Source organism: Perissodus microlepis, chromosome 22, assembly GCF_051167445.1.
Source record: "Perissodus microlepis isolate ML-2025 ecotype Zambia chromosome 22, ASM5116744v1, whole genome shotgun sequence".
NCBI classification, from domain to species: domain Eukaryota; kingdom Metazoa; phylum Chordata; class Actinopteri; order Cichliformes; family Cichlidae; genus Perissodus; species Perissodus microlepis.
In genome coordinates this window covers 13630874-13651029 of record NC_140481.1, presented here as the reverse complement: position 1 = coordinate 13651029, position 20156 = coordinate 13630874, and the positions used below count along the sequence as shown (strand labels likewise).

General features: G+C 41.0%; 2 protein-coding genes across 2 annotated transcripts; both read left to right on the top strand.

Annotated features, from left to right (window-relative positions):
- Positions 1-5934: 5934 nt before the first annotated feature.
- Positions 5935-9934, top strand: LOC146362689 (proline-rich protein 15-like). Its single transcript, XM_084920240.1, has 2 exons — positions 5935-6266; positions 6665-9934. The coding sequence occupies exon 2, from the start codon at positions 6689-6691 to the stop codon at positions 7022-7024; it is 336 nt and encodes a 111-aa protein (XP_084776366.1). The 5' UTR covers positions 5935-6266; positions 6665-6688; the 3' UTR covers positions 7025-9934.
- A 1283-nt stretch (positions 9935-11217) lies between these two features.
- Positions 11218-20140, top strand: wipf3 (WAS/WASL interacting protein family member 3). Its single transcript, XM_084918957.1, has 7 exons — positions 11218-11292; positions 11618-11777; positions 14941-15102; positions 15217-15939; positions 18785-18919; positions 19066-19170; positions 19271-20140. The coding sequence occupies exons 1-7, from the start codon at positions 11218-11220 to the stop codon at positions 19309-19311; spliced, it is 1401 nt and encodes a 466-aa protein (XP_084775083.1). The 3' UTR covers positions 19312-20140.
- Positions 20141-20156: the final 16 nt, after the last annotated feature.

The following is a 20156-nucleotide window of genomic DNA, read 5'->3' as shown; positions in this document are numbered from 1 at the left end:
GAGGCAGCAACCCTGGGGTGATCCAGTAGAGGAGGAGAGCACATCAGAAAATACATGATTCACCCTCACGCATTGTGACCTATTAGTCAGAAAGTCTGTCACCCAGCTGACCAGACTAGTGTCAAGCTTGAAATGATTGTAAAGCCTGTCAGCAAGTAAGAAGGGTTGAATTGTATTGAATGCCGGTTTTCTAAAGACACAGTACACAGCATGTGGTGTTATGCCCAGTTTTTAGCTAATAGTTCTTTGGGAATCACTTTGTTGTAGCAAAAACAGAACTTTATGCCTGTCAACTGTGTTTTCTTTGGCGTTGTTCATAGATTTGATTAAAAAAACTGAAACAAACTCTGTGTTTTTTTTACAGGCTGCTCATAACAAAGTGCCCGAAGTTACATTTTAAAACTGGTTCTTTGCTAAGCTGTAGACATAACACTGATTCATCCCTTGAGTTAGGTGCCTTTTTATGCTTAAATGGTTCAAAGGTCAGTGTTAAGTGGCTTAACAAACACGTTTGTAGTGCAGTAAAAACAAGTGCAAAGTGCAGCCTTTTGTTATTTGCCCTGTTGAAACTCATTTAAACATACTTGACAGTGATATGTACCAAGTTAAAGAAGTTTCTGGCAGTTTGTTTTCCAAAAAAATACTTATTCAGATACATTGTATTTGTATTCAAATTGTTATGAATTTAAACAGTTAGGACATTTTACTATAATTTACATAACAAAGTCGTAATAAAATTAATCAACTGTACTCAAAAATTATCCCGTGTGAACCTGTTCCCGTCAGTCTGAAAACCATTTGTCATTTAAAATCGCTCAATTTGACTCTGAGCGACAGGTCAGAGGTCAACTGTGACACAGTATTTTAAATACCATCCTACGTTCAATCCTATGTTACTTTCTACAGCTTGACAATACACACCACCCTTGTATGAATCATGCGTTGTAAGTTATAAGGCTTTCCATTATAATTTTCCACCAAAAAAATCAGTAAATAAAATGTAAAGACCTTGGCAGATATAAGCCAAATTGTAATGGATTCCAACATGACTACACTCCACACAGCAGAGATAATGCCGGTTGGTTCAAGACTTTTGTACAATAATGTAGATCAGTCAGAAATTCAACCGAATGCTGGTTTTGTCATTGGTTAGCAATGCTGCCTGGCACCAAGCAGTTTCCTGGTTCGAAGTTTGCATGTTGTCCCTGCAGGGGTTTCCTGGCTTGCTACCACAGTCTTGGACACATGTTCAGTTGATTGGCAATTCAAAACTGGCCATGGATGCGAAGTAGATAAAGCACTGTATGAAAGTGAAAAACATATGACTTGTAGTCTAAAGTCTTTGAGTGGTGAGTAAGAGATAAAAGCACTGTATAAATGCAAGTGCATTGCATTACTGCCTGTCCTTCAGTGAATTAATGGCTGCACAATCGGTTATAATAACTGCAGTTTGAAAACATTGTGTGACATTTTATACCTTTATTAACACCATAGAGAGAATACATTGTGGTCTGTTGATTACTTGCTGGTGCTATTTATGAATCTCAGGATTGTTTAGCCATTGCCAGGAGGTATTGTATCATCAGAAAAATAATGGAAAGATCTAAAGATAAAGGCAACTGGAATTAGGCAATTTTAAGATCTGACATGTAGCAGTGTTGTACATTAAGGTCAACCATTTCAAAGCCAGTGCAAAGTTACCATGGGTAGGTGCAGTTCTAGGTTCATGTGCGTGTATCTGCATTCACGAAAAGAAACACATTAAATAGAAAGAAAATTGGCCGAGAACTGTTGGATTCCTTTCTGCATTCTTGGACGTTCTCATAACGTCAGTAATCACAGGTGAAGCTATGGTGAGTTTCTCGCTGCTTTACTCGTAGTTCCAAAAACATTGACTGAAAACATCCCAGGAATGCAAACTGTTTAATTAAAAAGATACAATGCAAACCCAAACTCCACCCAAAGTAACCAGAACAGACAACTGTTACTATTTTTGTTGGTCCAGTTCTTAGTGGTATTTGACCTCTATAGTCTTTAAGCTGTGATTCAGAATTTGTCACTGAGGTGGCCTGTGGTTTTAGGGCTCAGAGGGGTTCATGTTGTCTGCAGGCAGACCTCTGTTTACATCATTACTATCCTTAGATACAGTAACCACTCACTTCCTCTGCTGCTTTTTCTTTTTTTTTTTCTATCTGACTCTACCAGTCTAACTGGCTGCCTTCCTGCTCTCTTTCCCATGGCTAGCACACCTTGGTTCAACCAGTTGTTCAGTACTCAAAAAAGATTTTCAGGTTTATCAAATCTCACTCATACGCATAAGGTGTGATGCAAACGCACCAGCGTCATCGCGTATGGAAACACGAGCGCAGGCGGGCACACGTAAGTCGAACTGTGTGTGCATGTGAGTCAATGTAATTGTTTATTTATGGGCTTGTAACCTAATGGTAAACTCATTGTGTCTTAATCTGTCATAACCTACTAAAGAGTCATGACATCTATATATAGGTTTAGGACGTTATACTATGTTGCTGACAATATATGACTTCCTGCCAGTGGAAAAAGTAAAAGAGCACTCAAATTCAAGTACCAAGTGTACACATTTACTAGATTAAACTCCATTTAAAGTCATTTAAAATGTTTTTTATACTTGACAGAGCACAAATATATGATAATTATTGGTATTTTAAAACATTACCTCCCTAAAGTGACTAAAAGTGTTAATTTCCTCTGCATGGCTGCTGCATGTGACTGTGTGGCTGTGAGAAAAAAGTGTTGATTTATTATGTTTCTAATGGCACACAGTCAAGCCACACAGAAACAGATACAGATGGAGGGAACACCTGCAATAAAGGTCATTGTTTCAGTGTGTTGCAACTTCAAGTTTTCTACTCACATTCTCCACATGCTTTACTGTTTCAAGGGACAAATGCTCTTCTTCTGTATTTTCACCCTGAATAATCAGTTCAGTGTTCTCGGGATTGGAAGCTAATCTTTATTTTGTAGATCTCCCTCTCAAAATAACTGCATGGGTGCTTTCTTTATCTGGTGGGGCTGAAGTTAAATATCAACTCTCAGCAAGGCTGCTTGCAGCATTAGGGGAGAGGAGAACAGATGAAGCGATATAGGAGAGAAAGCTGGAAGAAAAGACTGGGAGAAGATATAATATAATAGCATAATGTGATGCAGTTCTAAGTTGAAATATGGCACACATGGCAAAAATGGCAAAAAACAGCTTCACAAATGTGAGAAATGGCTTCACGAAAGCAAGTGGATTGCCAAAACATGACACTTGAAGGCATCGTGTTTCTGTTTTAAAGGCCAGTTCATTATCAATCAGTTTATTTAAGACAAAAATGTTTACGTGCAAGGTTGCAAAAAAAAAAATTGTACTGTAAAAATGGTATTGTTTACTTGGGTGAAAATGTATAAATGATGGTCGGTTAAGGATTCATGGTTACCTCTGTTTGAGCACAGGAACAATAAAGTACAAACACAACCAGCTTTCTGTTCGCACCGGAAAGAGGAAATAACTCTAGAGAGTTTCGGCCCAGACGGGAGAGGAGGAGAGGGAGTCTCCCAGTTATGCAGGACACTGACTGAAACAGAAAGAGAGAGACAAAGAGGAACTGCAAACAGTTTCCCGTTGCCATAGCAACAACTTTCACCTGTGTTTCGGAGGAGGGAGATAGAAAGGATTCCCTGATATTCTTTCTATCTCCGTTTCTGTGTTTCTCAGCTCAGACTTGGTATTCCCTGTTGGCAGCAAGCCACACAGAAACCATTTAGGCTGAGATTCCATGGTCAGAGAAACTGCTTTCATAAGCGCAGCAAAGAGGTGATGCAATTTCCCTAATTAACAAGGGTTAAAAGGCAAATTGGATCTTGGTGTTCATACTGAAAATAAAATAGAAAAATAAAATCACTGAATTTACATTTATGTATCTGCCTACCTATCTGCATATCAGCCACTTTGGACTTTACCTTTCACTTTTGCTCCAGTTGTTATTCCAGCCTGTGGTACTTCATCTATCACAACTAATGTCTTCTGCTTCTTAAATTCAAAGTCCCACAGGACAGGACTGCTGTCCTCATCCCATCGGGACTTGAAAGACTTCTAGTCTTAGCCTCACAGATCTTCCTGTATACTATCCCAGCCACTTGAGTGTCCCAGCTTGCATCTTGCATCCTGCTGATATGTGCTGGACGGGGTACCTGTGCACAGTCATGAGTGCAAAAATTGCAGGCCCTAATTGCCTCAGTTGAGGTAAGTGTTCATGACTCCACCATAAGAAAGAGACTGGGCTAAAATGGCCCGATGGCAGAGTTCCAAGATGATTAACCACTGCTGAGCAAAAGGAACACAAAGGTTCGTCTCAGTTTTGCTAGAAAACATCTTGATGACTCCCAAGAAAATACCCTGGGAAAATATTCTGACAATACAAGGTTGAACTATTTGGACAGTTTAAGTCCTGTTGCATCTGGCGTAAAAGTAACACAGCATTTCAGAAAAGGAACATCACACCAACATCAAAATGTGGTAGTGGTAGTGTGATGTTCTGGGGCTGTTTTGCTGCCTTAGGACCTGCAAGACTTGTTTTTGTAACTGGAACCATGAATTCTGCTGTCTACCAAAACATCCTGAAGGAGAATGTCCAGACATCTGCTTGTGACCTCAAGCTGAAGCGCATTTGGGTTCTGCAGCAGGACAGCAATCCAAAACACACCAGCAAGTCCACCTCTGAATAGCTTAAGAAAAACAAAATGAAGACTTTGGAGTGGTCTAGTGAAAGTCCTGACCTAAATCCGACAGGGATGCTGTGCCATGACCTTATAACGGTGGTCCATGCTCAAAAACCCTCCAATGTTGCTACAACAATTCTGCAAAGAAGAATGGGCCAAAATTCCTCCACAGTACTGTAAAAGACTCGAAGCGAGCTATTGCAAATGCTTGATTGCAGTTGTTGCTGCTAAGGGTGGTCCAACCAGTTATTAGGGTTAGGGGCCAATCACTTCTTTTTAAAGGGTGATGTAGGTTGGAATTTTTTGCCCCCTTAATAACAAACACTTTCAGTTGGAAACTGCATTTTATGTTTACCTCTTATCTTTTTCTTATCTGAAACATCATCAAAGAGGGTTCAATTTATTTCAACTTAAATATATGTATATATATATGTATATATATATATACACATATATATATATATATATATATAACAGGTGAAGTCAAAGGCTGAGCCTCTAATGAATAATAATAATGAAATAGTAATAAAACTATAACATTATAACACATTGAGCCTTACTGACAGACTCCAGAGACAAAGTACAATGCAGGGACAAGCGAATGTACCCGGAAGGAACACATGAGAGTGCCTCAGTGGATGAAACTGAATGAATCTGGCGCAGAGCCAAACTGTTCCCATTAAATTTGAATTTACAGCAGCACTAGCGCACGTTTAGAGCAGTAAAATGACGTCAATAGACACCTGAAATGTAATGACTTTAACTCAGGCTATAATTTAAATCCATGCAGTTGAACTGAACGCTACGCTACCGAGCAGCAATCCAGCCACGACGGGTATTAATTGCGCTATTAACTCGTTGAATAAACGTTTCACTACCTCATTCTTCTCCTTTGCACGACAAGCCAGAGCCTAAAAAACAGGACGTCCAAACACTGAAACGTAATTTGGCTCTCTGGCTTAGGGTTGGGCCGCTTTGACAAAGGAATCTTCTTCTTTTTCTTTTTTTTTGTTACTGAGGAGACTGTACGATCCCGTGGGTCGTGTTGCCGTGCAACGACACGCCCCGCCTACCATCCCAATGTATTCACCTGAACCGTGTTCACGTGACAAGCGCAAAGCGTCCAATCCAATCAGGATGGAGGACAGGTGTTTCTTCATCAAAGTTTCGGAGGCGGAAACCTGCTGGTTTAGTGTAAGCCGCTCCTTATTAGTCTGTCACTTCATTTGTTTTCTTTTATCAAGAACTGCTGAGGAGTAGAGCGGAGTTATTTGATAAGAGCAACATAAAAGAAAGAAAAGGTTTTGTTGCTGGGAAGTGTAAGGAGACAGAGTACTTGGCTCGTGCGTAAGATGGATACGTCTACGAACCTTTGAAGGACTGTTGTCACTGCTGTTCCAGGTGTTGCACCAGTAAAGAAGAGGACACCGAATGCTGTTTATAGATAGCTCGTCACGATTAAAAGCCCGACGCTGACACTTTTATTAGGGTCGTTTTAACTGTCCACACCACCTCTTGCAACACAGGTAGGATAAGTGTTTCTGAGTCCTTTTTCCGTATTGATCGCCTGTGAATCTCGGTTTGGGTTTGCACTTCTACTCTCAGACTCATTAAACCAGTTTTACAGCGACGCTAAATATGGTTACACTGGTTATTCATAGGATTAGTTGGCAAGACACCTCTCACTCATCTAAAATATATGTAGATAGGCAAACATTTAGGTAAAGTGTAATTTAAGACATTAAAACAGAAATTACACTTGTAGTAATTATGAGAGTGGACATAAGGCTGTAGAACAGCATGAATACCAAACCAATGACAAACTGGCATCTCAAATTGGATTATATTAAAGGACAAATACTGTAAAAGATGATAAGATCTTAAAATCGTAAAAATTATTGATGGGTTGTGTTCCTCTTTACAGGTCACTGCATCCCTTTAGTCAAAGATGACAGAGAGGACCCCATGGTGGAAGGCATTCCTGCCAAAGAAAAAGACCGCCAAGGATCAAGCCTTTGATGTGAACTTTGACCCTTGGGCAAAAGCCTCTCCTGCAACCTCCAAGGCCTCCCAGCCGGTGTCCAACAACAGCTCCAGCCTGCTCAGCGATGAAACCTTCGACGACTCCCGACTGGACTCGGTCTTCAATGAGCAGACTTGTCGCAGGAACATGAATATATCGCGCTCAGGCCGATTCAAAGAAAAGAAGAAGATCCGTACAACTATTCCAATAGAGCAGAAAGAGAAAGAGAACGTGACGTCTGGGAGAGAGGACGCACGATGACAGCAAGGAGTAAAAAGCCGGGCGATCAAAGACTGCTTTACAGAGATGCTTGAAGATGGAGGAGAAGGAGAAATCAAGGTCTATGAAGATGTTTCACTCTCATGAAGCATGCCAGGAATTCTGCTGATTTTTCTTTCTTTTTTTTTATATGTTGGTGATAATGAAGATGATGAGCATTCAAGTTTTAGCCCAATACTGGAAAAAAAGGATGATTTTAGACATTTGTTGATGCACTTTGCCAGAAAGCCAAAAAAACAGTGTCAGCAATATTACACTTAGAAAACAGGAGGTACAGCCTTGAAACAGTCAGCACTTAAGAGGCCAGTGTAATAATTATCCTGTACTATTGCTTTAAAATGCACGAGCCTCGAATGCCCTTTCTCCTTTCAGTGCTCCATATGTGTTTCAGGAAGGAACTGCTCATAAAATGTTTACATTTTTTCTGTAATAAGATTAATAGAAAATAATATCTAATAATATAAACCTAATAATGAAGGATATGTGTAACAATAATTTTACAGTGCTTTTTATAAGGGCTATAAGGGTGTTTATGAAGGTGTAAATGGTTCCTTTATGTATGTGTGTGTGTGAAGAAAACAGAGAGAGAAAAAAATGGTTTGTTAGCAGCGCTTAGTCAGATGCACAAAACTTGTCAGCAAAATGCGTAAAATACTTCAATGAAGGATTCAAATTGACATATTGCACAAAGCCTTTAGCAAAGCCATCACTGCTGAAATATCCAGGCAGATGAGATGAGGACAAGGAAGTGATGTTAATTTCTTTTTAAGACTTCTCTGCTTTTGGATGGCCTCTGAATAGTTTTACATGAAGGCAAAATATGAGAAATAAATCTGACATCTGCTACAGCTGATTGCTGTGTGTCTGTGTGCTTCACGAATCCCCATTTGTTGATGGATTAACCCACGCAGTGCAAAGTTTGCTTCTTTGTCCCCATTAAAAACAACTTTAACACAGAAAAGCCCATCAACAACAACAACAATAACACCAAATAAGGAAATAAATAAGAAAATCTGAAGATCGAGTAAAGCAAAAAACACCCAACCTAAAAACATGTCAGTAAATTTGGCAGCTGTGTTGAGAGTAACAACCTTGTGTGCTCTCATCACAATGTCTAAAAAAAGCACTCACAAGGAATTACAGCTAATTAAATAAAGCAGGTAGTAGATGTTAAGCCCAGGTGTGAATCACAGGTAGTTAAAAGGAGGAGTATGCCATTGTCGCGGCATTCTTCTGTCACTGTTTAAGGTGTGTATCTGTGTGTGTGCACAGTGCATGTCAAAGGTTACAATTGATATACCTTTTACAATGAAATCACATTTATTGTCGGCTGTCTCATAGCTGCTCTGTATATAAAGTGCAACAGTTAAACGTGTAAGTGTGAAGTTGAGCGTGCACAAATGAATAAGACCGACTTGTAATACCATATCTTCAACACAAGGGGCAATAATTTACCGCCAGTAGACTGTCATACAGCAACAAACTGCAATGAACAGGAGGAAGATATGCTTAGAAAAAACAAATTGTAGTTTTGTAGGGGGCAAAGAATTTACTTCAGACGTCTTTACCGCGCAGTCAGAACCCACAGTCGTGGATACACAATGCTTGTCTCCTTCCACTGGTGTAACTCAATAAGAGGGAAAGTGTTTTGGCTCCTTCAGCACGGACGAAGCCAACGACACTGATCCTGTTTCTCTCTCTCTCTCTGTCTCTCTGTGTCGTTGACTGTGGAGCAGTGAGGTGTGGCTTTGCTCTGTGCGCCCCCGGCGCTGCGCTCCCAAGAGAATAAACCGAAAACAGCCAGGGCTGTTGTGTTGCAGTGTCGTCAGCGTCTCCGCTATAAACTCAAAAATTAAGCAAAATAAAGTTTATGGAACTTTTTAAGATATCTGCAAGAGCACCACAGAGTTCAGCCGCCGACAACCCAGGCGTGTGATAAGAAGTGTCCTCATTTGACTAAATATAACCTGGAAACTTTCTCACAAGTGTCCCGCTATGAAGAGGGCACTGCGCTAACGGACCACACTGAAGTTCTCTCTGCAAACAGGTGAAGTTCTGACATTTTCTGAAGGTAGGGCGATTTCTTAACGAGTGCACTTTTGCATGTAACGGTTTAATGTTTTTATTCTCACAGAAGTTTGTAATGAAATGTTTAAAAATGCAGGTCCAAATAGAAATGTTTATAGCAGATGAATTGGATGTATTCGAGCTCCCTGCACAGGCATGGAGCATCAAGTGTACCCACCCTTTTTTAAATGTCCTTTCAGATACATTTTGCATTACAAAAATGTATTGGAAGTTTTAGGGGCAATAATGAATGAATAATATAAAAACATAAATAAATAAAACGTATATGGACATTACTTAAAACCACTGTGTTGTGCTAATCCTGGCTGTTATTCTTGGGCTGGGTTTGCAAAGTCAGCCATTCTTTGTGAAGACTTATCACAAATTGGTTGGGATTTTTGTAAAGATTATAAAATATGGAAATAAATTACTAGAAAATAAAAAGTGTGATCCATCTTTTTTTTGGCTGCAGCAGCTGTCATATCAGATATTCTTTCAGGGGAAGATTAAGCTCATACTTGAGGTACAAAGAAAAGCAACAACTGCTGTGAGAGGTGTACTCACCTCACTTACTTCCCCACCTGTTCTGGAAGACCTCAGCTGACCGGTGTCCAGCTTCCCCCCTTTAGAGAGCTAAACTGGCAGTGTCACTGAGTCTGCTTGACACAGTTATGAAGATAGAAATAGCAACGGAGGACAGCCTGCCACTTGCAAAGAGGGAAAGCATGAACTGCACACAGACAGAAAACCAGTAGCATGATTCAGATCCTTTACTTCAATTACAAAAACATATTCAAGTAAAGGTATTTGCTAGCCATAAAATTACTTAATTAAAAGCACTTATTGTGCACTTATGTTTATTGACAGAGCTTTTAATATCTCTTGTCTTTGGATAACTTAAGCATTTTATGGCACTAAAGCTTTACAGTTCAGGTAATTTCAGTATACTTTCTGTGCTGCTTAGTTGTTTAATCCACAACAAAGAGTCATATTATGAGGTCATCATATGTTTACATGTTTGAAAACTATTTCCAACAAGTGAAACTATCCTGATGTCAGAAAACAGTTGTGTTTTCAGCTTCTCCTGTCTAATACAACAAGACCTTAAATGGAATAAGAAGTAAGCAAATGTTCCCAAACCAATCCAAAAATTTATTACGTCATTTGGAGATCAATGGATTGAAAGTGTATGGGAACTTGTAACTGAATAAAACCTAAATCATCAAATAAAGTACACAAGTTTAAATTTGGACTGAAATAGTGTACTTGAGTAATTGTGCTTAGTTCTCTTCCCCCAGTGCAGACGACAAGAGAGATGTGTTCAACAAAAACAGGTTATGTTGTGTGCTTTATTAAATTGCTAAAGAGGAGCATGTGCAAATTCCACAGCCTGAGGTTTGTGCACAAACCTCTGGCTGTTTTCAGCCCGTCAGCCGAGGAAGACAGCTTATCAAAAATGCATGATGTCAAGATGGTGGGTGGACATGTCAGCGACTGTCACTGTGGACCATTTACTAGCTGTAGAAGCTGAAACATGTGACATAACTCTGTACACAAGCTGTTTCCTGGAACGCTGTTGTAGTGGACATTTAGCGGGGCTTTGATTACTGAACCAGTAGCTCTTAAAAGCTTTCTTTGCACAGTTACACTCAGTACAACCTGAAACATAAAAGAATAGAACAGCGTGTTGGGACACCGTTGTTGTTTCCTCTGGACTTTCCTTAATTTCTTTTCCATGAAGTTCCATACAGTTACTGCAGTAAATGCCTTTGGACACTGACTCGAATAAAGGGTAGGGGTCCATTACTGTTCACACAACACTCTCCATTGTTCTAGCCTGAAATAATCTGCCATGGGGCATTGTGGGAAAAGGAGGAGATGTGTCAGATTTCTCTGGAGAGGATGGAGCGCTTTGCTGTTTCCTGTTTTGTGCTGTATGGTGGTGAAAGCTCTTCCTGTTCAGGGGAAGAGGGTGACAGGTCATCGAATGCACCCAGTACACAGTAGCTTCTTCTGACGCGGAGCGAATAAAAAACCTCGAAGCACTGCATACAGGGTTTCCTGCAATAGAGTGCGCTTTGTCTTCTCCAGGTATTTGAGGCCAAGGCATGCCGGTTCCCCCACCTCCGCCTCCACCAGCAGCCCCGCCACCCCCACCGCCACCCAGTGCTGCCCTGCCACAGGTATAAGATTCTTCCAGCAACTCTCTTATGCAATTGTAAACACTCATTGTGTTCTTCTTGCTGCTCATCGACCATCTGGAGCTCATTTGCATTATTAATTGAGCTAGTGTACACACACACACTGACTTAGACACACACAACCCAGACAGCAGACTGTCAGTGGCAAAAGAGTGTTACGTTACCCCAGCAGGCTCATAGTGTCCTCTTGTTAAATGAGCTGCTGCAGCCAGCAAACAGTGCAAAGACATGGCTCAGTAGATTCTGGATACAGCAGTAACGTCTGTCTGCATAAACAAAAAAGTGATCCTCTCCACTCTTACTTCTTTTTTGTTCTGTTTTTCTTCAGTGTCCATTAGATCCTCCCAAGGTCCAGTTTAGCGGAGGAGGAGGTGGTGGAAGGAATGCCCTGCTGGCAGACATCCAGAAAGGAACCAAGCTCAAGAAAGTCACGCAGGTCAACGACCGCAGCGCCCCCGTCGTCAATAGTAGGTCCCCAACATGACCATCCTATAGCCTGCACATATACAGACACACTCAGTGTGTTTTCTCTAAATGTTACATCCTTACATCACAGTAGCGCCCACTCAGCCACTCTCGTAGGTGAATGGGTGCTTCATATAGTGTGTGTCTGTAGTTTGAAATATGCCAGTGTGATGTGTTATCGTGAAACAATCGACATATTAAAGTGAAGGACAAAGAAGGGGAGAAGACTGGGGGATGTTTGGTGTCTTTGTGCTATATTTGAACTCACAAGGCCAGTGCACGCTTCAGGAAGGAATGCCCTATAGCTGATTAAGACACAGGAAGAACAGACAGACGGTACTATATACACTGACACAATAGAAAAGGCAAAACACTGTGCACTGTCACCACTCAACACACCCTGTGCAATACCACTAAAGACTGTGAACCAGATATGCGTGTGTGCTGTGTGCAGTGTTGGTGAAGTTACTTGAAAAAAGTAATCAGTAACTAATTACTGATTACTTCCCCCCAAAAGTAATCCCGTTACTTTACTGATTACTTATTTTCAAAAGTAATTAATTACTTAGTTACTTAGTTACTTTTTAAAAACACGATTTACAACCTGAATAGGTGATAAAGCGATAGATCTTTCAGCCCAATTCTACTTTTTCTGCATAATCCATCATACAAAATGTAATCAAATGGAAAAGTCTCTTTTAAAAACTTGTTTTATTAGTTTTAATCTTTTAACTTTATGCATCAAGCAAAAATTAAATTATATGCAACATTCTCTGTCTGGAAGAAATTTGTTGAACATTTAAACCTATTTTCTGCACATTCCTGCACATAAAATAAAATAGTTTTTTGTGTTTACACTCAGTCTTTCAAATAGATGCAAGTGAAACACAGCAGAAAATAAATAACATCAAAGACTAGCGGTCCTGTTGCTCTATTTTCACCTGTATAGCAGGGGTGGGGGAGGCGGAGGTTTGCCCTGGTGCAGGTGAGCCGCAACGGTCAGTGGAAGAATCCGCGAGTTTCTCTGTGAATTTCCCATTACGTGGTAGCGCTCTCGGTGCTTGCTTGGAAGTTTAGGGGTTTTTTTTCGCTGTAAAAAGAAGTTTTCTTCCCACGCACAACGGACACTAATGTTTTTGTCACTTTTTATGGAATCAAACTCAAAATAAGGTCAGTACTTCCACGCTTTAAACGCTGCATGCTCTCCCACACTCGATATATTATCCATTGTTGATCTGCACACAGCTGTTGTCACGAACGTGGCACTCGCTTACGTCACTGTCGTGAGACATTCTCGCAAAAAAATCACGGTTTTAGTAACGCAGTAACGCAGCGTTCCAGCGGGAAAGTAACGGTAACCTGATTACTGTTTTTGCAATAGTAATCCCTTACTTTACTCGTTACTTGAAAAAGTAATCGGATTACAGTAACTGGCCATCTCTGGCTGTGTGTGTATTTGAACCTTTTCCCGTCTAATTTAAGTTCTCATATTTTTTATGTTTATGTGTATAGATGAAGACAAGATCATAAGGACCCTCTGAAAATTTTACTTTCCAAGTCCTTTTAAACAGAGCAAGGGATTTTTAACATAGCTTTTCTAAACATTGTAGTTTTATTTTTTGGATGCTTATTTTATTTGACTTTGCACAAAAAATAGTTTTACAAAAAGAAAAACTACCAGGGTCTTCAGTTCAACCCACATATTATCAGTAGATTTCAAGTCAGTCAGTAATGTTGACTTTGGTCTTCTGGAGGTTCTTCCAGGTTTGCTACTGACTGCTTGAGGTTTTCTACAAGATCTTCACATATTCTTATTTCTTCATGATTCCTTCCACCTTGGCGAGATTCCTAGATGCACCGAAGGGTCCCGACAACATAATACTCACACCGCAGTGTTTCACTTTGGGAACCCTGTTCTTTGGGTTGTACGTCTCTCCCTTCTTTCTCCAAACTTAAGCAGAGTAAGCAGAGCTCTGGTTTAATCTCATCTGACTAAAGGACATGTTTCCAGTTTACAAAATCTTTCTCCAGGTTGTACTTGGCCTACTCTAGTCTGGCCTGAAGGTGTTTCTTTTGCAAAAGTTGAGTTTTTCTTGTTCTATAACCTCAGACTCCATTCCTGTGCAGGGTTCTAGTGATTATCTTCCGTGAGACAGTCTGACAGTTTCTGACTACAGTCATTCATCAGTGTCAGATTCTTTGAGATCTTTTGCTTCTTACCTCTGCCAGGCTTGTTCTGTACTGTGCGGCTCTCTTTGAAGTTTTCACTCACTGGACTTCTTGACCCTGGGAAAGGTGGTGATAACTTTGTATATTCATCTCCTGTTTTGTGAGCATCAGCAATTCTTTCTTAAGTCTAAACTGATTTGTTTTTGATTTTGGTATGATGCTTTAATCAAGTGACAGCTCAGCCCCTCACTGAAGCTTCCAATTTATGTAAATTATGTAAATTAGGAGGCGACCGTGGCTCTGGGGGTTGGGAAGCGCATCTGTAACCGGAAGGTCGCCGGTTCGATCCCCGGGCTCTCTGTCCTGGTCGTTGTGTCCTTGGGCAAGACACTTTACCCTACCGCCTGCTGGTGTTGGCCAGAGGGGCCGATGGCGCGACATGGCAGCCTCGCTTCTGTCAGTCTGCCCCAGGGCAGCTGTGGCTACAACCGTAGCTTGCCTCCACCAGTGTGTGAATGTGAGAGTGAATGAATAGTGGTATTGTAAAGCGCTTTGGGTGCCTTGAAAAGCGCTATATAAATCCAATCCATTATTATTAAATTGGAAGCTTCAGTTTTAACTTGATTTTTAAAAGCTTTGAGCATTACAAAGTTAAAGCACATCATTGCACAGCAGTGGTTTGCGCTATGGTTCAATAAAGAGGTCATTTTCTCAGGGGGCTAATAATATTGGGAGGTTAGGTAAGTGTGGTGGTGCGAAAGTTGCACATGTTTGAGTTTTTGATGTTAGCTTCATTAGGTTTTTTCCAGCACTAAAAACAAGCTCTCGTTGGGACAAAACTCATGAGCTTATAAGATATACAATGTTATGTATGAAGTGAATACATTTATAATGATATTAGACCAAATATTGTGATTGACCACATGATTTATTAAGCTTTGATGCCTTTGCACTGCTGTTATTTCATTACTAACATGTGCATATGGCGTTCCCCAGATTCCAAGGCTAGCACAGGAGATTTATCTGGAAATGCTGGTGCTTCTCAGTCCTCATCGGGTGGCATGGCACCCGTGGGGCCATCATTGAGTGGGCTATTTGCTGGAGGGTTCCCCACTCTCAGGCCTACAGGACAAAGAGACCTAGCAGGCAAAACCAGAGGTTGGTGCAAAATGTCATATTCTTGCGCATAGATATATTTATGATTTGTCAGTAGTCACAATAACATTTTTCCCTTTCAAATGGCTCCTCTTGTGTGTGTTTGTTCTGTTTAAGTGTCTCGATCGAGCTCATCAGTCTCTCTGAAGCCTCTGTGGAACCCTCCTTCATCGGCCGACTCCAGCAGCTTCGCTGAACCTGACAGGAAAGCAGAGATTCAAACCTCCGTCCACCGCCTACTCGCCCCCTCGGCCTCTGCTCCTCCCTCCCCCTCTCACAGCAGCATGCACCCGCCGCCTTTCCCTCCTTCCACTCCCCTTCCACCTGCCCCTCCCTCTGCTCCTCCCCCACCTCCCCCGCCTCAGGCCTTCCAGGACCGGCCAGGTAACAAGCCTCCCCCTCTCCCCTCCTGCCCTCCACCTCCGCCTCCATCCCAGACTACCAAGCCCATGTGGCTCCCCATCCAGCACTCGCAACACTCATCTGTCTCCCAGCCCTCTCCTCCTCCTGCTCCTCCTCCTCCACCACCGCCACCAACTGTCCAGCCTCTGTCAGCTGTCCCAGGGGACCATTCTTCGGGGTACTTCTACTCTCCGCCTTCATCTGCAGTCTACTCTGAAACTTCAAGGTTCCCTGTTCTTCGGGACAGCCCCCTGGGACCGCCTCCCCCACCTCCGCCTCCCCCTCTGCCACCTTCCATTACTCCAAGCTGCCCGTCTACCCTACCTCCACCACCACCCAAAGTGGCTCCAGTGCCTTCCCCAGCAATGCGCTCTCTGCCTCCCTCATACCCTTGCAACGCTCCCACTCGACGGCCACCAGCTATACCCAGGAGTGCAGGTAGGTGGACAACAGGATGTAAAAATGCTTCTTTAATGCCACTTGTGTTTATAAATATAAACCTGTTGCCTGTTACATGTTTTTTCCATAATTGAAACGGATAAAGTCTGTATGGAAGATAAAAAGTTTAAACCACTGCTCCATGCCTTTGGAAAATCTTTTGAATTCTGTCTTTATGCGAGAAATGATTCAGTCATGTAAATGGAGCTGACTCGATATATTAATGGTGATGATATAAAAAGAAGGAAAATTAAAAGAAAATCTGAAAGAAAACGATTGCGCTGAAGCAATGTTTTAGAGATCAGAAAACAAGTTCAGCTAAGGGCGTGGCCTAAAAAAGTTCCCAATAATAGTTGTAAAAGATGGAAGTAGCTACTGTGACCTCACCGACTGGTTAGCGAAGGGTTGTTGTGAAGCCCCAAGCTTCAAGAGCAGTTTCACCATTGCTATCTGCTTTTTAAAACTGGACATGATGTTTGAGGTGGAGGACCTGACTGAGAGACCAAGGGACAATATCTTATCCTAAATCATACCTAGCCATACTTTACTCTAAATGTGGATTACATAATGGTTAAGGTAATTAACTCATTAGGAAGTGTCTACTGAGATAAATCAGGTAAGTAGTGGCGTCATTTTTTGGAGAGGGTCAAAGTTCAATAGAATCTGGTATCTTTTTGTACCAGAGGAAAGAAGGCAGGTTTAAATCCATCCATGTAGATTAGAATATCTTTATTGCCACTATTACATGCAACAAGTACAGTATAATTAGCCTCAATCTCAACAGTGCAAAGATCACTCGCATCATAAAAACGACATAAAACTGTATAAGAGATAAAAGTAAATACAAAAGTCAAAAGCAGCCTTCCTCCATTCTCCCAAATTGCACAACCCCTTCTTGCACAAAACACGTGTGGCCATTGCAGCATTTAATGCCTGTATAGAACTGGGATAAAAGCTGTTATTCAGTCTGTTTCTGCTTGTTTTACTTGTTCAGTACTGTCTATCTGATGGTAACAGTTCTGACAGGGTGAGATAGACCTATTATAGTATTATTAGCCTTTTTTGAGAACATTTATATGATTGATCCCATACATAGATGCCACAGTGTAGAGTAGAAAGTTGATATTTACTAGCTGAAGAAGCTCTGTTACACAATGTTGTACTTTAAGATGTTTTTTATCTTGTAAAAAACCAACCTAAAGCATGCCATGTCTGTTTAAGTATTTATAGGCAGTTAACCAGCATAAAATGAAAATAGGAAAATTGGTGAGACCCGGTTTATCTTTGTGCAGAAAAATGAGTGTATATCACAGCTGGTGTGCTGATTAGGTTCTGAAGTCTATCCTTCCACAGTGTTTTCTCTATTCCTCTCCAGTGTCTACAGGCCAGACTCAAAGCTTCTCAAAAGCAATTAAATTCAGTTCAATTCAGTTTTATTTATATAGCGCCAAATCCCAACAACAGTTCCCTTCAGGCATTTTACATTGTAAGGTAAAGAGCAATACAATAATACAGAGAAAACAGAGAAAATATCAATAATTAGATGAGCCCTTATGAACAACTGGCAACAGCGGGAAGGAAAAACTCACTTTCAAAAGGAAGAAACCTCTGGCAGAACCAGGCTCAGGGAGGGACAGCCATCTGCCGTGAGTAGTTGGGAGTGAGGGGAGGAGGACATTACAAAGACATGCTGTGGAAGAGAGCCAGAGATTAATGATAACTAATGATTAAATGCAGAGGGGTGTATAAACACATTGTGAGTGGAAAAAAACAGGTGTTAGGACTGCTGATCCAGCCCTAAAAGCTTTATCAAAAAGGAAAGTTTTAAGCCTAATCTTAAAAGTAGAGAGGGTGTCTGTCTCCTGAATCCAAACTGAAAGCTGGTTCCACAGACGAAGGGTCTGAAAGCTGAAGGCTCTTCCGCTCCCATTTGACTTTTAAATACCAAACAAACCACAAGTAAGCCCGCAGTCTGAGAGTGAAGTGCTCTGTTGGGGTGATACGGTATTATGAGGTCTTTAAGCCAAGCCAACTTTATTTAAAAAGCGCTTTAAAAACAGTGAGCACTGACCAAAGTGCTGAACGTGAACTAAAACAATAAAAACATAAATGCTAAAAATAAAATACAAGTTGAAATAACAGTAACAATATAAAAAAAACAACATAAAAAGGCAATAAAATCCAAATGAAATTACCATTCTATACTGGGTTTAAAAGCCAAACTGAAAGGGTGAGTCTTCAGACGAGATTTAAGATATGATGGGGCCTGATTATTCGAGACCTTGTATGTGAGGAGAATGATTTTAAATCTGATTCTGGATGTAACAGGGGAGCCAGTGAAGAGAAACCAGTATAGGAGAAATATACTCTCACTTTCTTGTTGCTTTCAATACTCTTGTTCAGCTGGAGGCTTTTCAGGGAGTTTTAGGACAGCCTGATAACAATGAATTACAGTAGTCCAGTCTAGAAGTTTTAAATGCATTAAATAGTTTTTCAGCGTCACTCTGAGACAGGATATTTTTAATTTTAGAGATATTTCATAAATGGAACTAAGCAGTCCTACATATTTGTTTAATATGTGCAATGAAGGACATATCCTGGTCAAAAACAAATCCAAGATTCCTCACAGTGTTACTGGAGGCCAAGATAATGGCATTCAGAGTAAGCATCTGGTTCAACATTATATTTCTAAGATTTATACGGCAAAGTACAATAATCTTAGTTTTATCTATATTTAGAAGCAGGAAATCAGAGGTCATCCAGGCTGAATTACAATTCCATAAAATGTATATTTTTTGTTTTTATTCTAAGTGTTGTTTTTCTTCTGATGCCCACTTATTAACAGGTGTGGGTCGACTGGCTCCTCCTCCTGCTCCCCCCGCCCGTTCCCCCACCACAGAGTTGTCCACCCGCATTCCTCCTCCTCCACCTCCTCCCATGCCCCCATCCAGTCTCAGGAATGGACATCTTCAGAGCTTAGGTAAGATTTTAAAAGGATTTTTACTGTTCAAATGTATAACTTTTATGTAAACTTTGAAAGTTAGTTATTGCTGCACAGCAGAAGGACATTTTTTTTTTAAAAAAAAAAAGGGTAGAAACTTCTAATCTGCATCTTCTTTACTCCAGCGGATGACTTTGAATCAAAGTTCCAGTTCCACCCTGTAGAAGATTTACCCCCACCCGATGAATTCAAGCCTTTCCCACGGATCTACCCCAGCAAAGAAAACAGTGGTAGCCACAAAGCAAAGTTACTACTCCTCAGCTTTTCTTTTCTCAGCACTGTAGTCTCATCTGCTGAGCTCTGTTTTTCTTCCTCCTTGTTCTTTTACAGTGAACCCCAAACCACCAGGGATCAGGGCACACCTCCGATGAGTCATGATCTCAGCACCGTGACACGCAACAAAAAAGGACAAATCTCAGTATTCCTTCTCCTTCTTACGAGTCCTCACAGTTAAACTGGCATTACTGCCATGGACTTGCATGGATAGAGGCTTTGTGTGTGTGTGTTGTTGTGTTTGGTGCATTTGTGTGTGTGCGTGTGGTTGTGCATTTTCAAAGCATCAAAACAAGGACCCATCTTATTCTGACTATGTGACCTCTGACCTTTTCAAGTACAGAATGTTTTGTGTGCGTGAGAGGAGAAGCACTCGCCCTGCTTGTGCTCATAAGCTCCATTCAGACTCTACACACACAGGCTAGAAGAACAGGGTCTTCCATTAATTATCGCTAACATGACTCTTGACATAGTTTGTAATATGTTAAGCATCATCTCTGTGCACTTGTAGTTGGAAAATTTGCATTCAAGCAGGCAGTTTTTGTGACTACAGTAGCTATGACTACGTTGCTAAAGACAAGCAAACATACCTCAGTCTCAGCTCTTGCCTTGATGGCGGCAATTGGGTAACAAGGTGTACCATTTTCTTGCTCCTCATGTATTAACCAACACTAACACATGGGAGGACAGTGCCACCTGTTGGTTTGATCTGTCACCAACAAATAAACCAAAGCAACTAAAAAGTTTACACAGCTACTTTACTTTAAAAAAAAACAACAACTAATAAATGTATCTGCCTTAAACAGTGGTCCTTTTTTGAGTTAAGGCTCTCGATCCATTCAAACAATCCCAAAGCTGCACAAACAGGGCTGTAAACATGTGTGTGTTATTATCTCAAAATCCCCATTAAAACAACAGGTAAAGTTCTCCTGTGGTTTTGAGT

What these genes read in the sequence shown, in the direction of transcription:
- LOC146362689 (XM_084920240.1), top strand. Translation starts at nt 6,689, where the DNA reads ATGACAGAGAGGACCCCATGGTGGAAGGCATTCCTGCCAAAGAAAAAG.
- wipf3 (XM_084918957.1), top strand. Translation starts at nt 11,218, where the DNA reads ATGCCGGTTCCCCCACCTCCGCCTCCACCAGCAGCCCCGCCACCCCCA. An exon ending in CCAGTGCTGCCCTGCCACAG is followed by an intron (nt 11,293 to 11,617) that starts GTATAAGATTCT and finishes CTCTTACTTCTT; the next exon opens with TTTTGTTCTGTTTTTCTTCA. An exon ending in AGCTATACCCAGGAGTGCAG is followed by an intron (nt 15,940 to 18,784) that starts GTAGGTGGACAA and finishes ACTTATTAACAG; the next exon opens with GTGTGGGTCGACTGGCTCCT.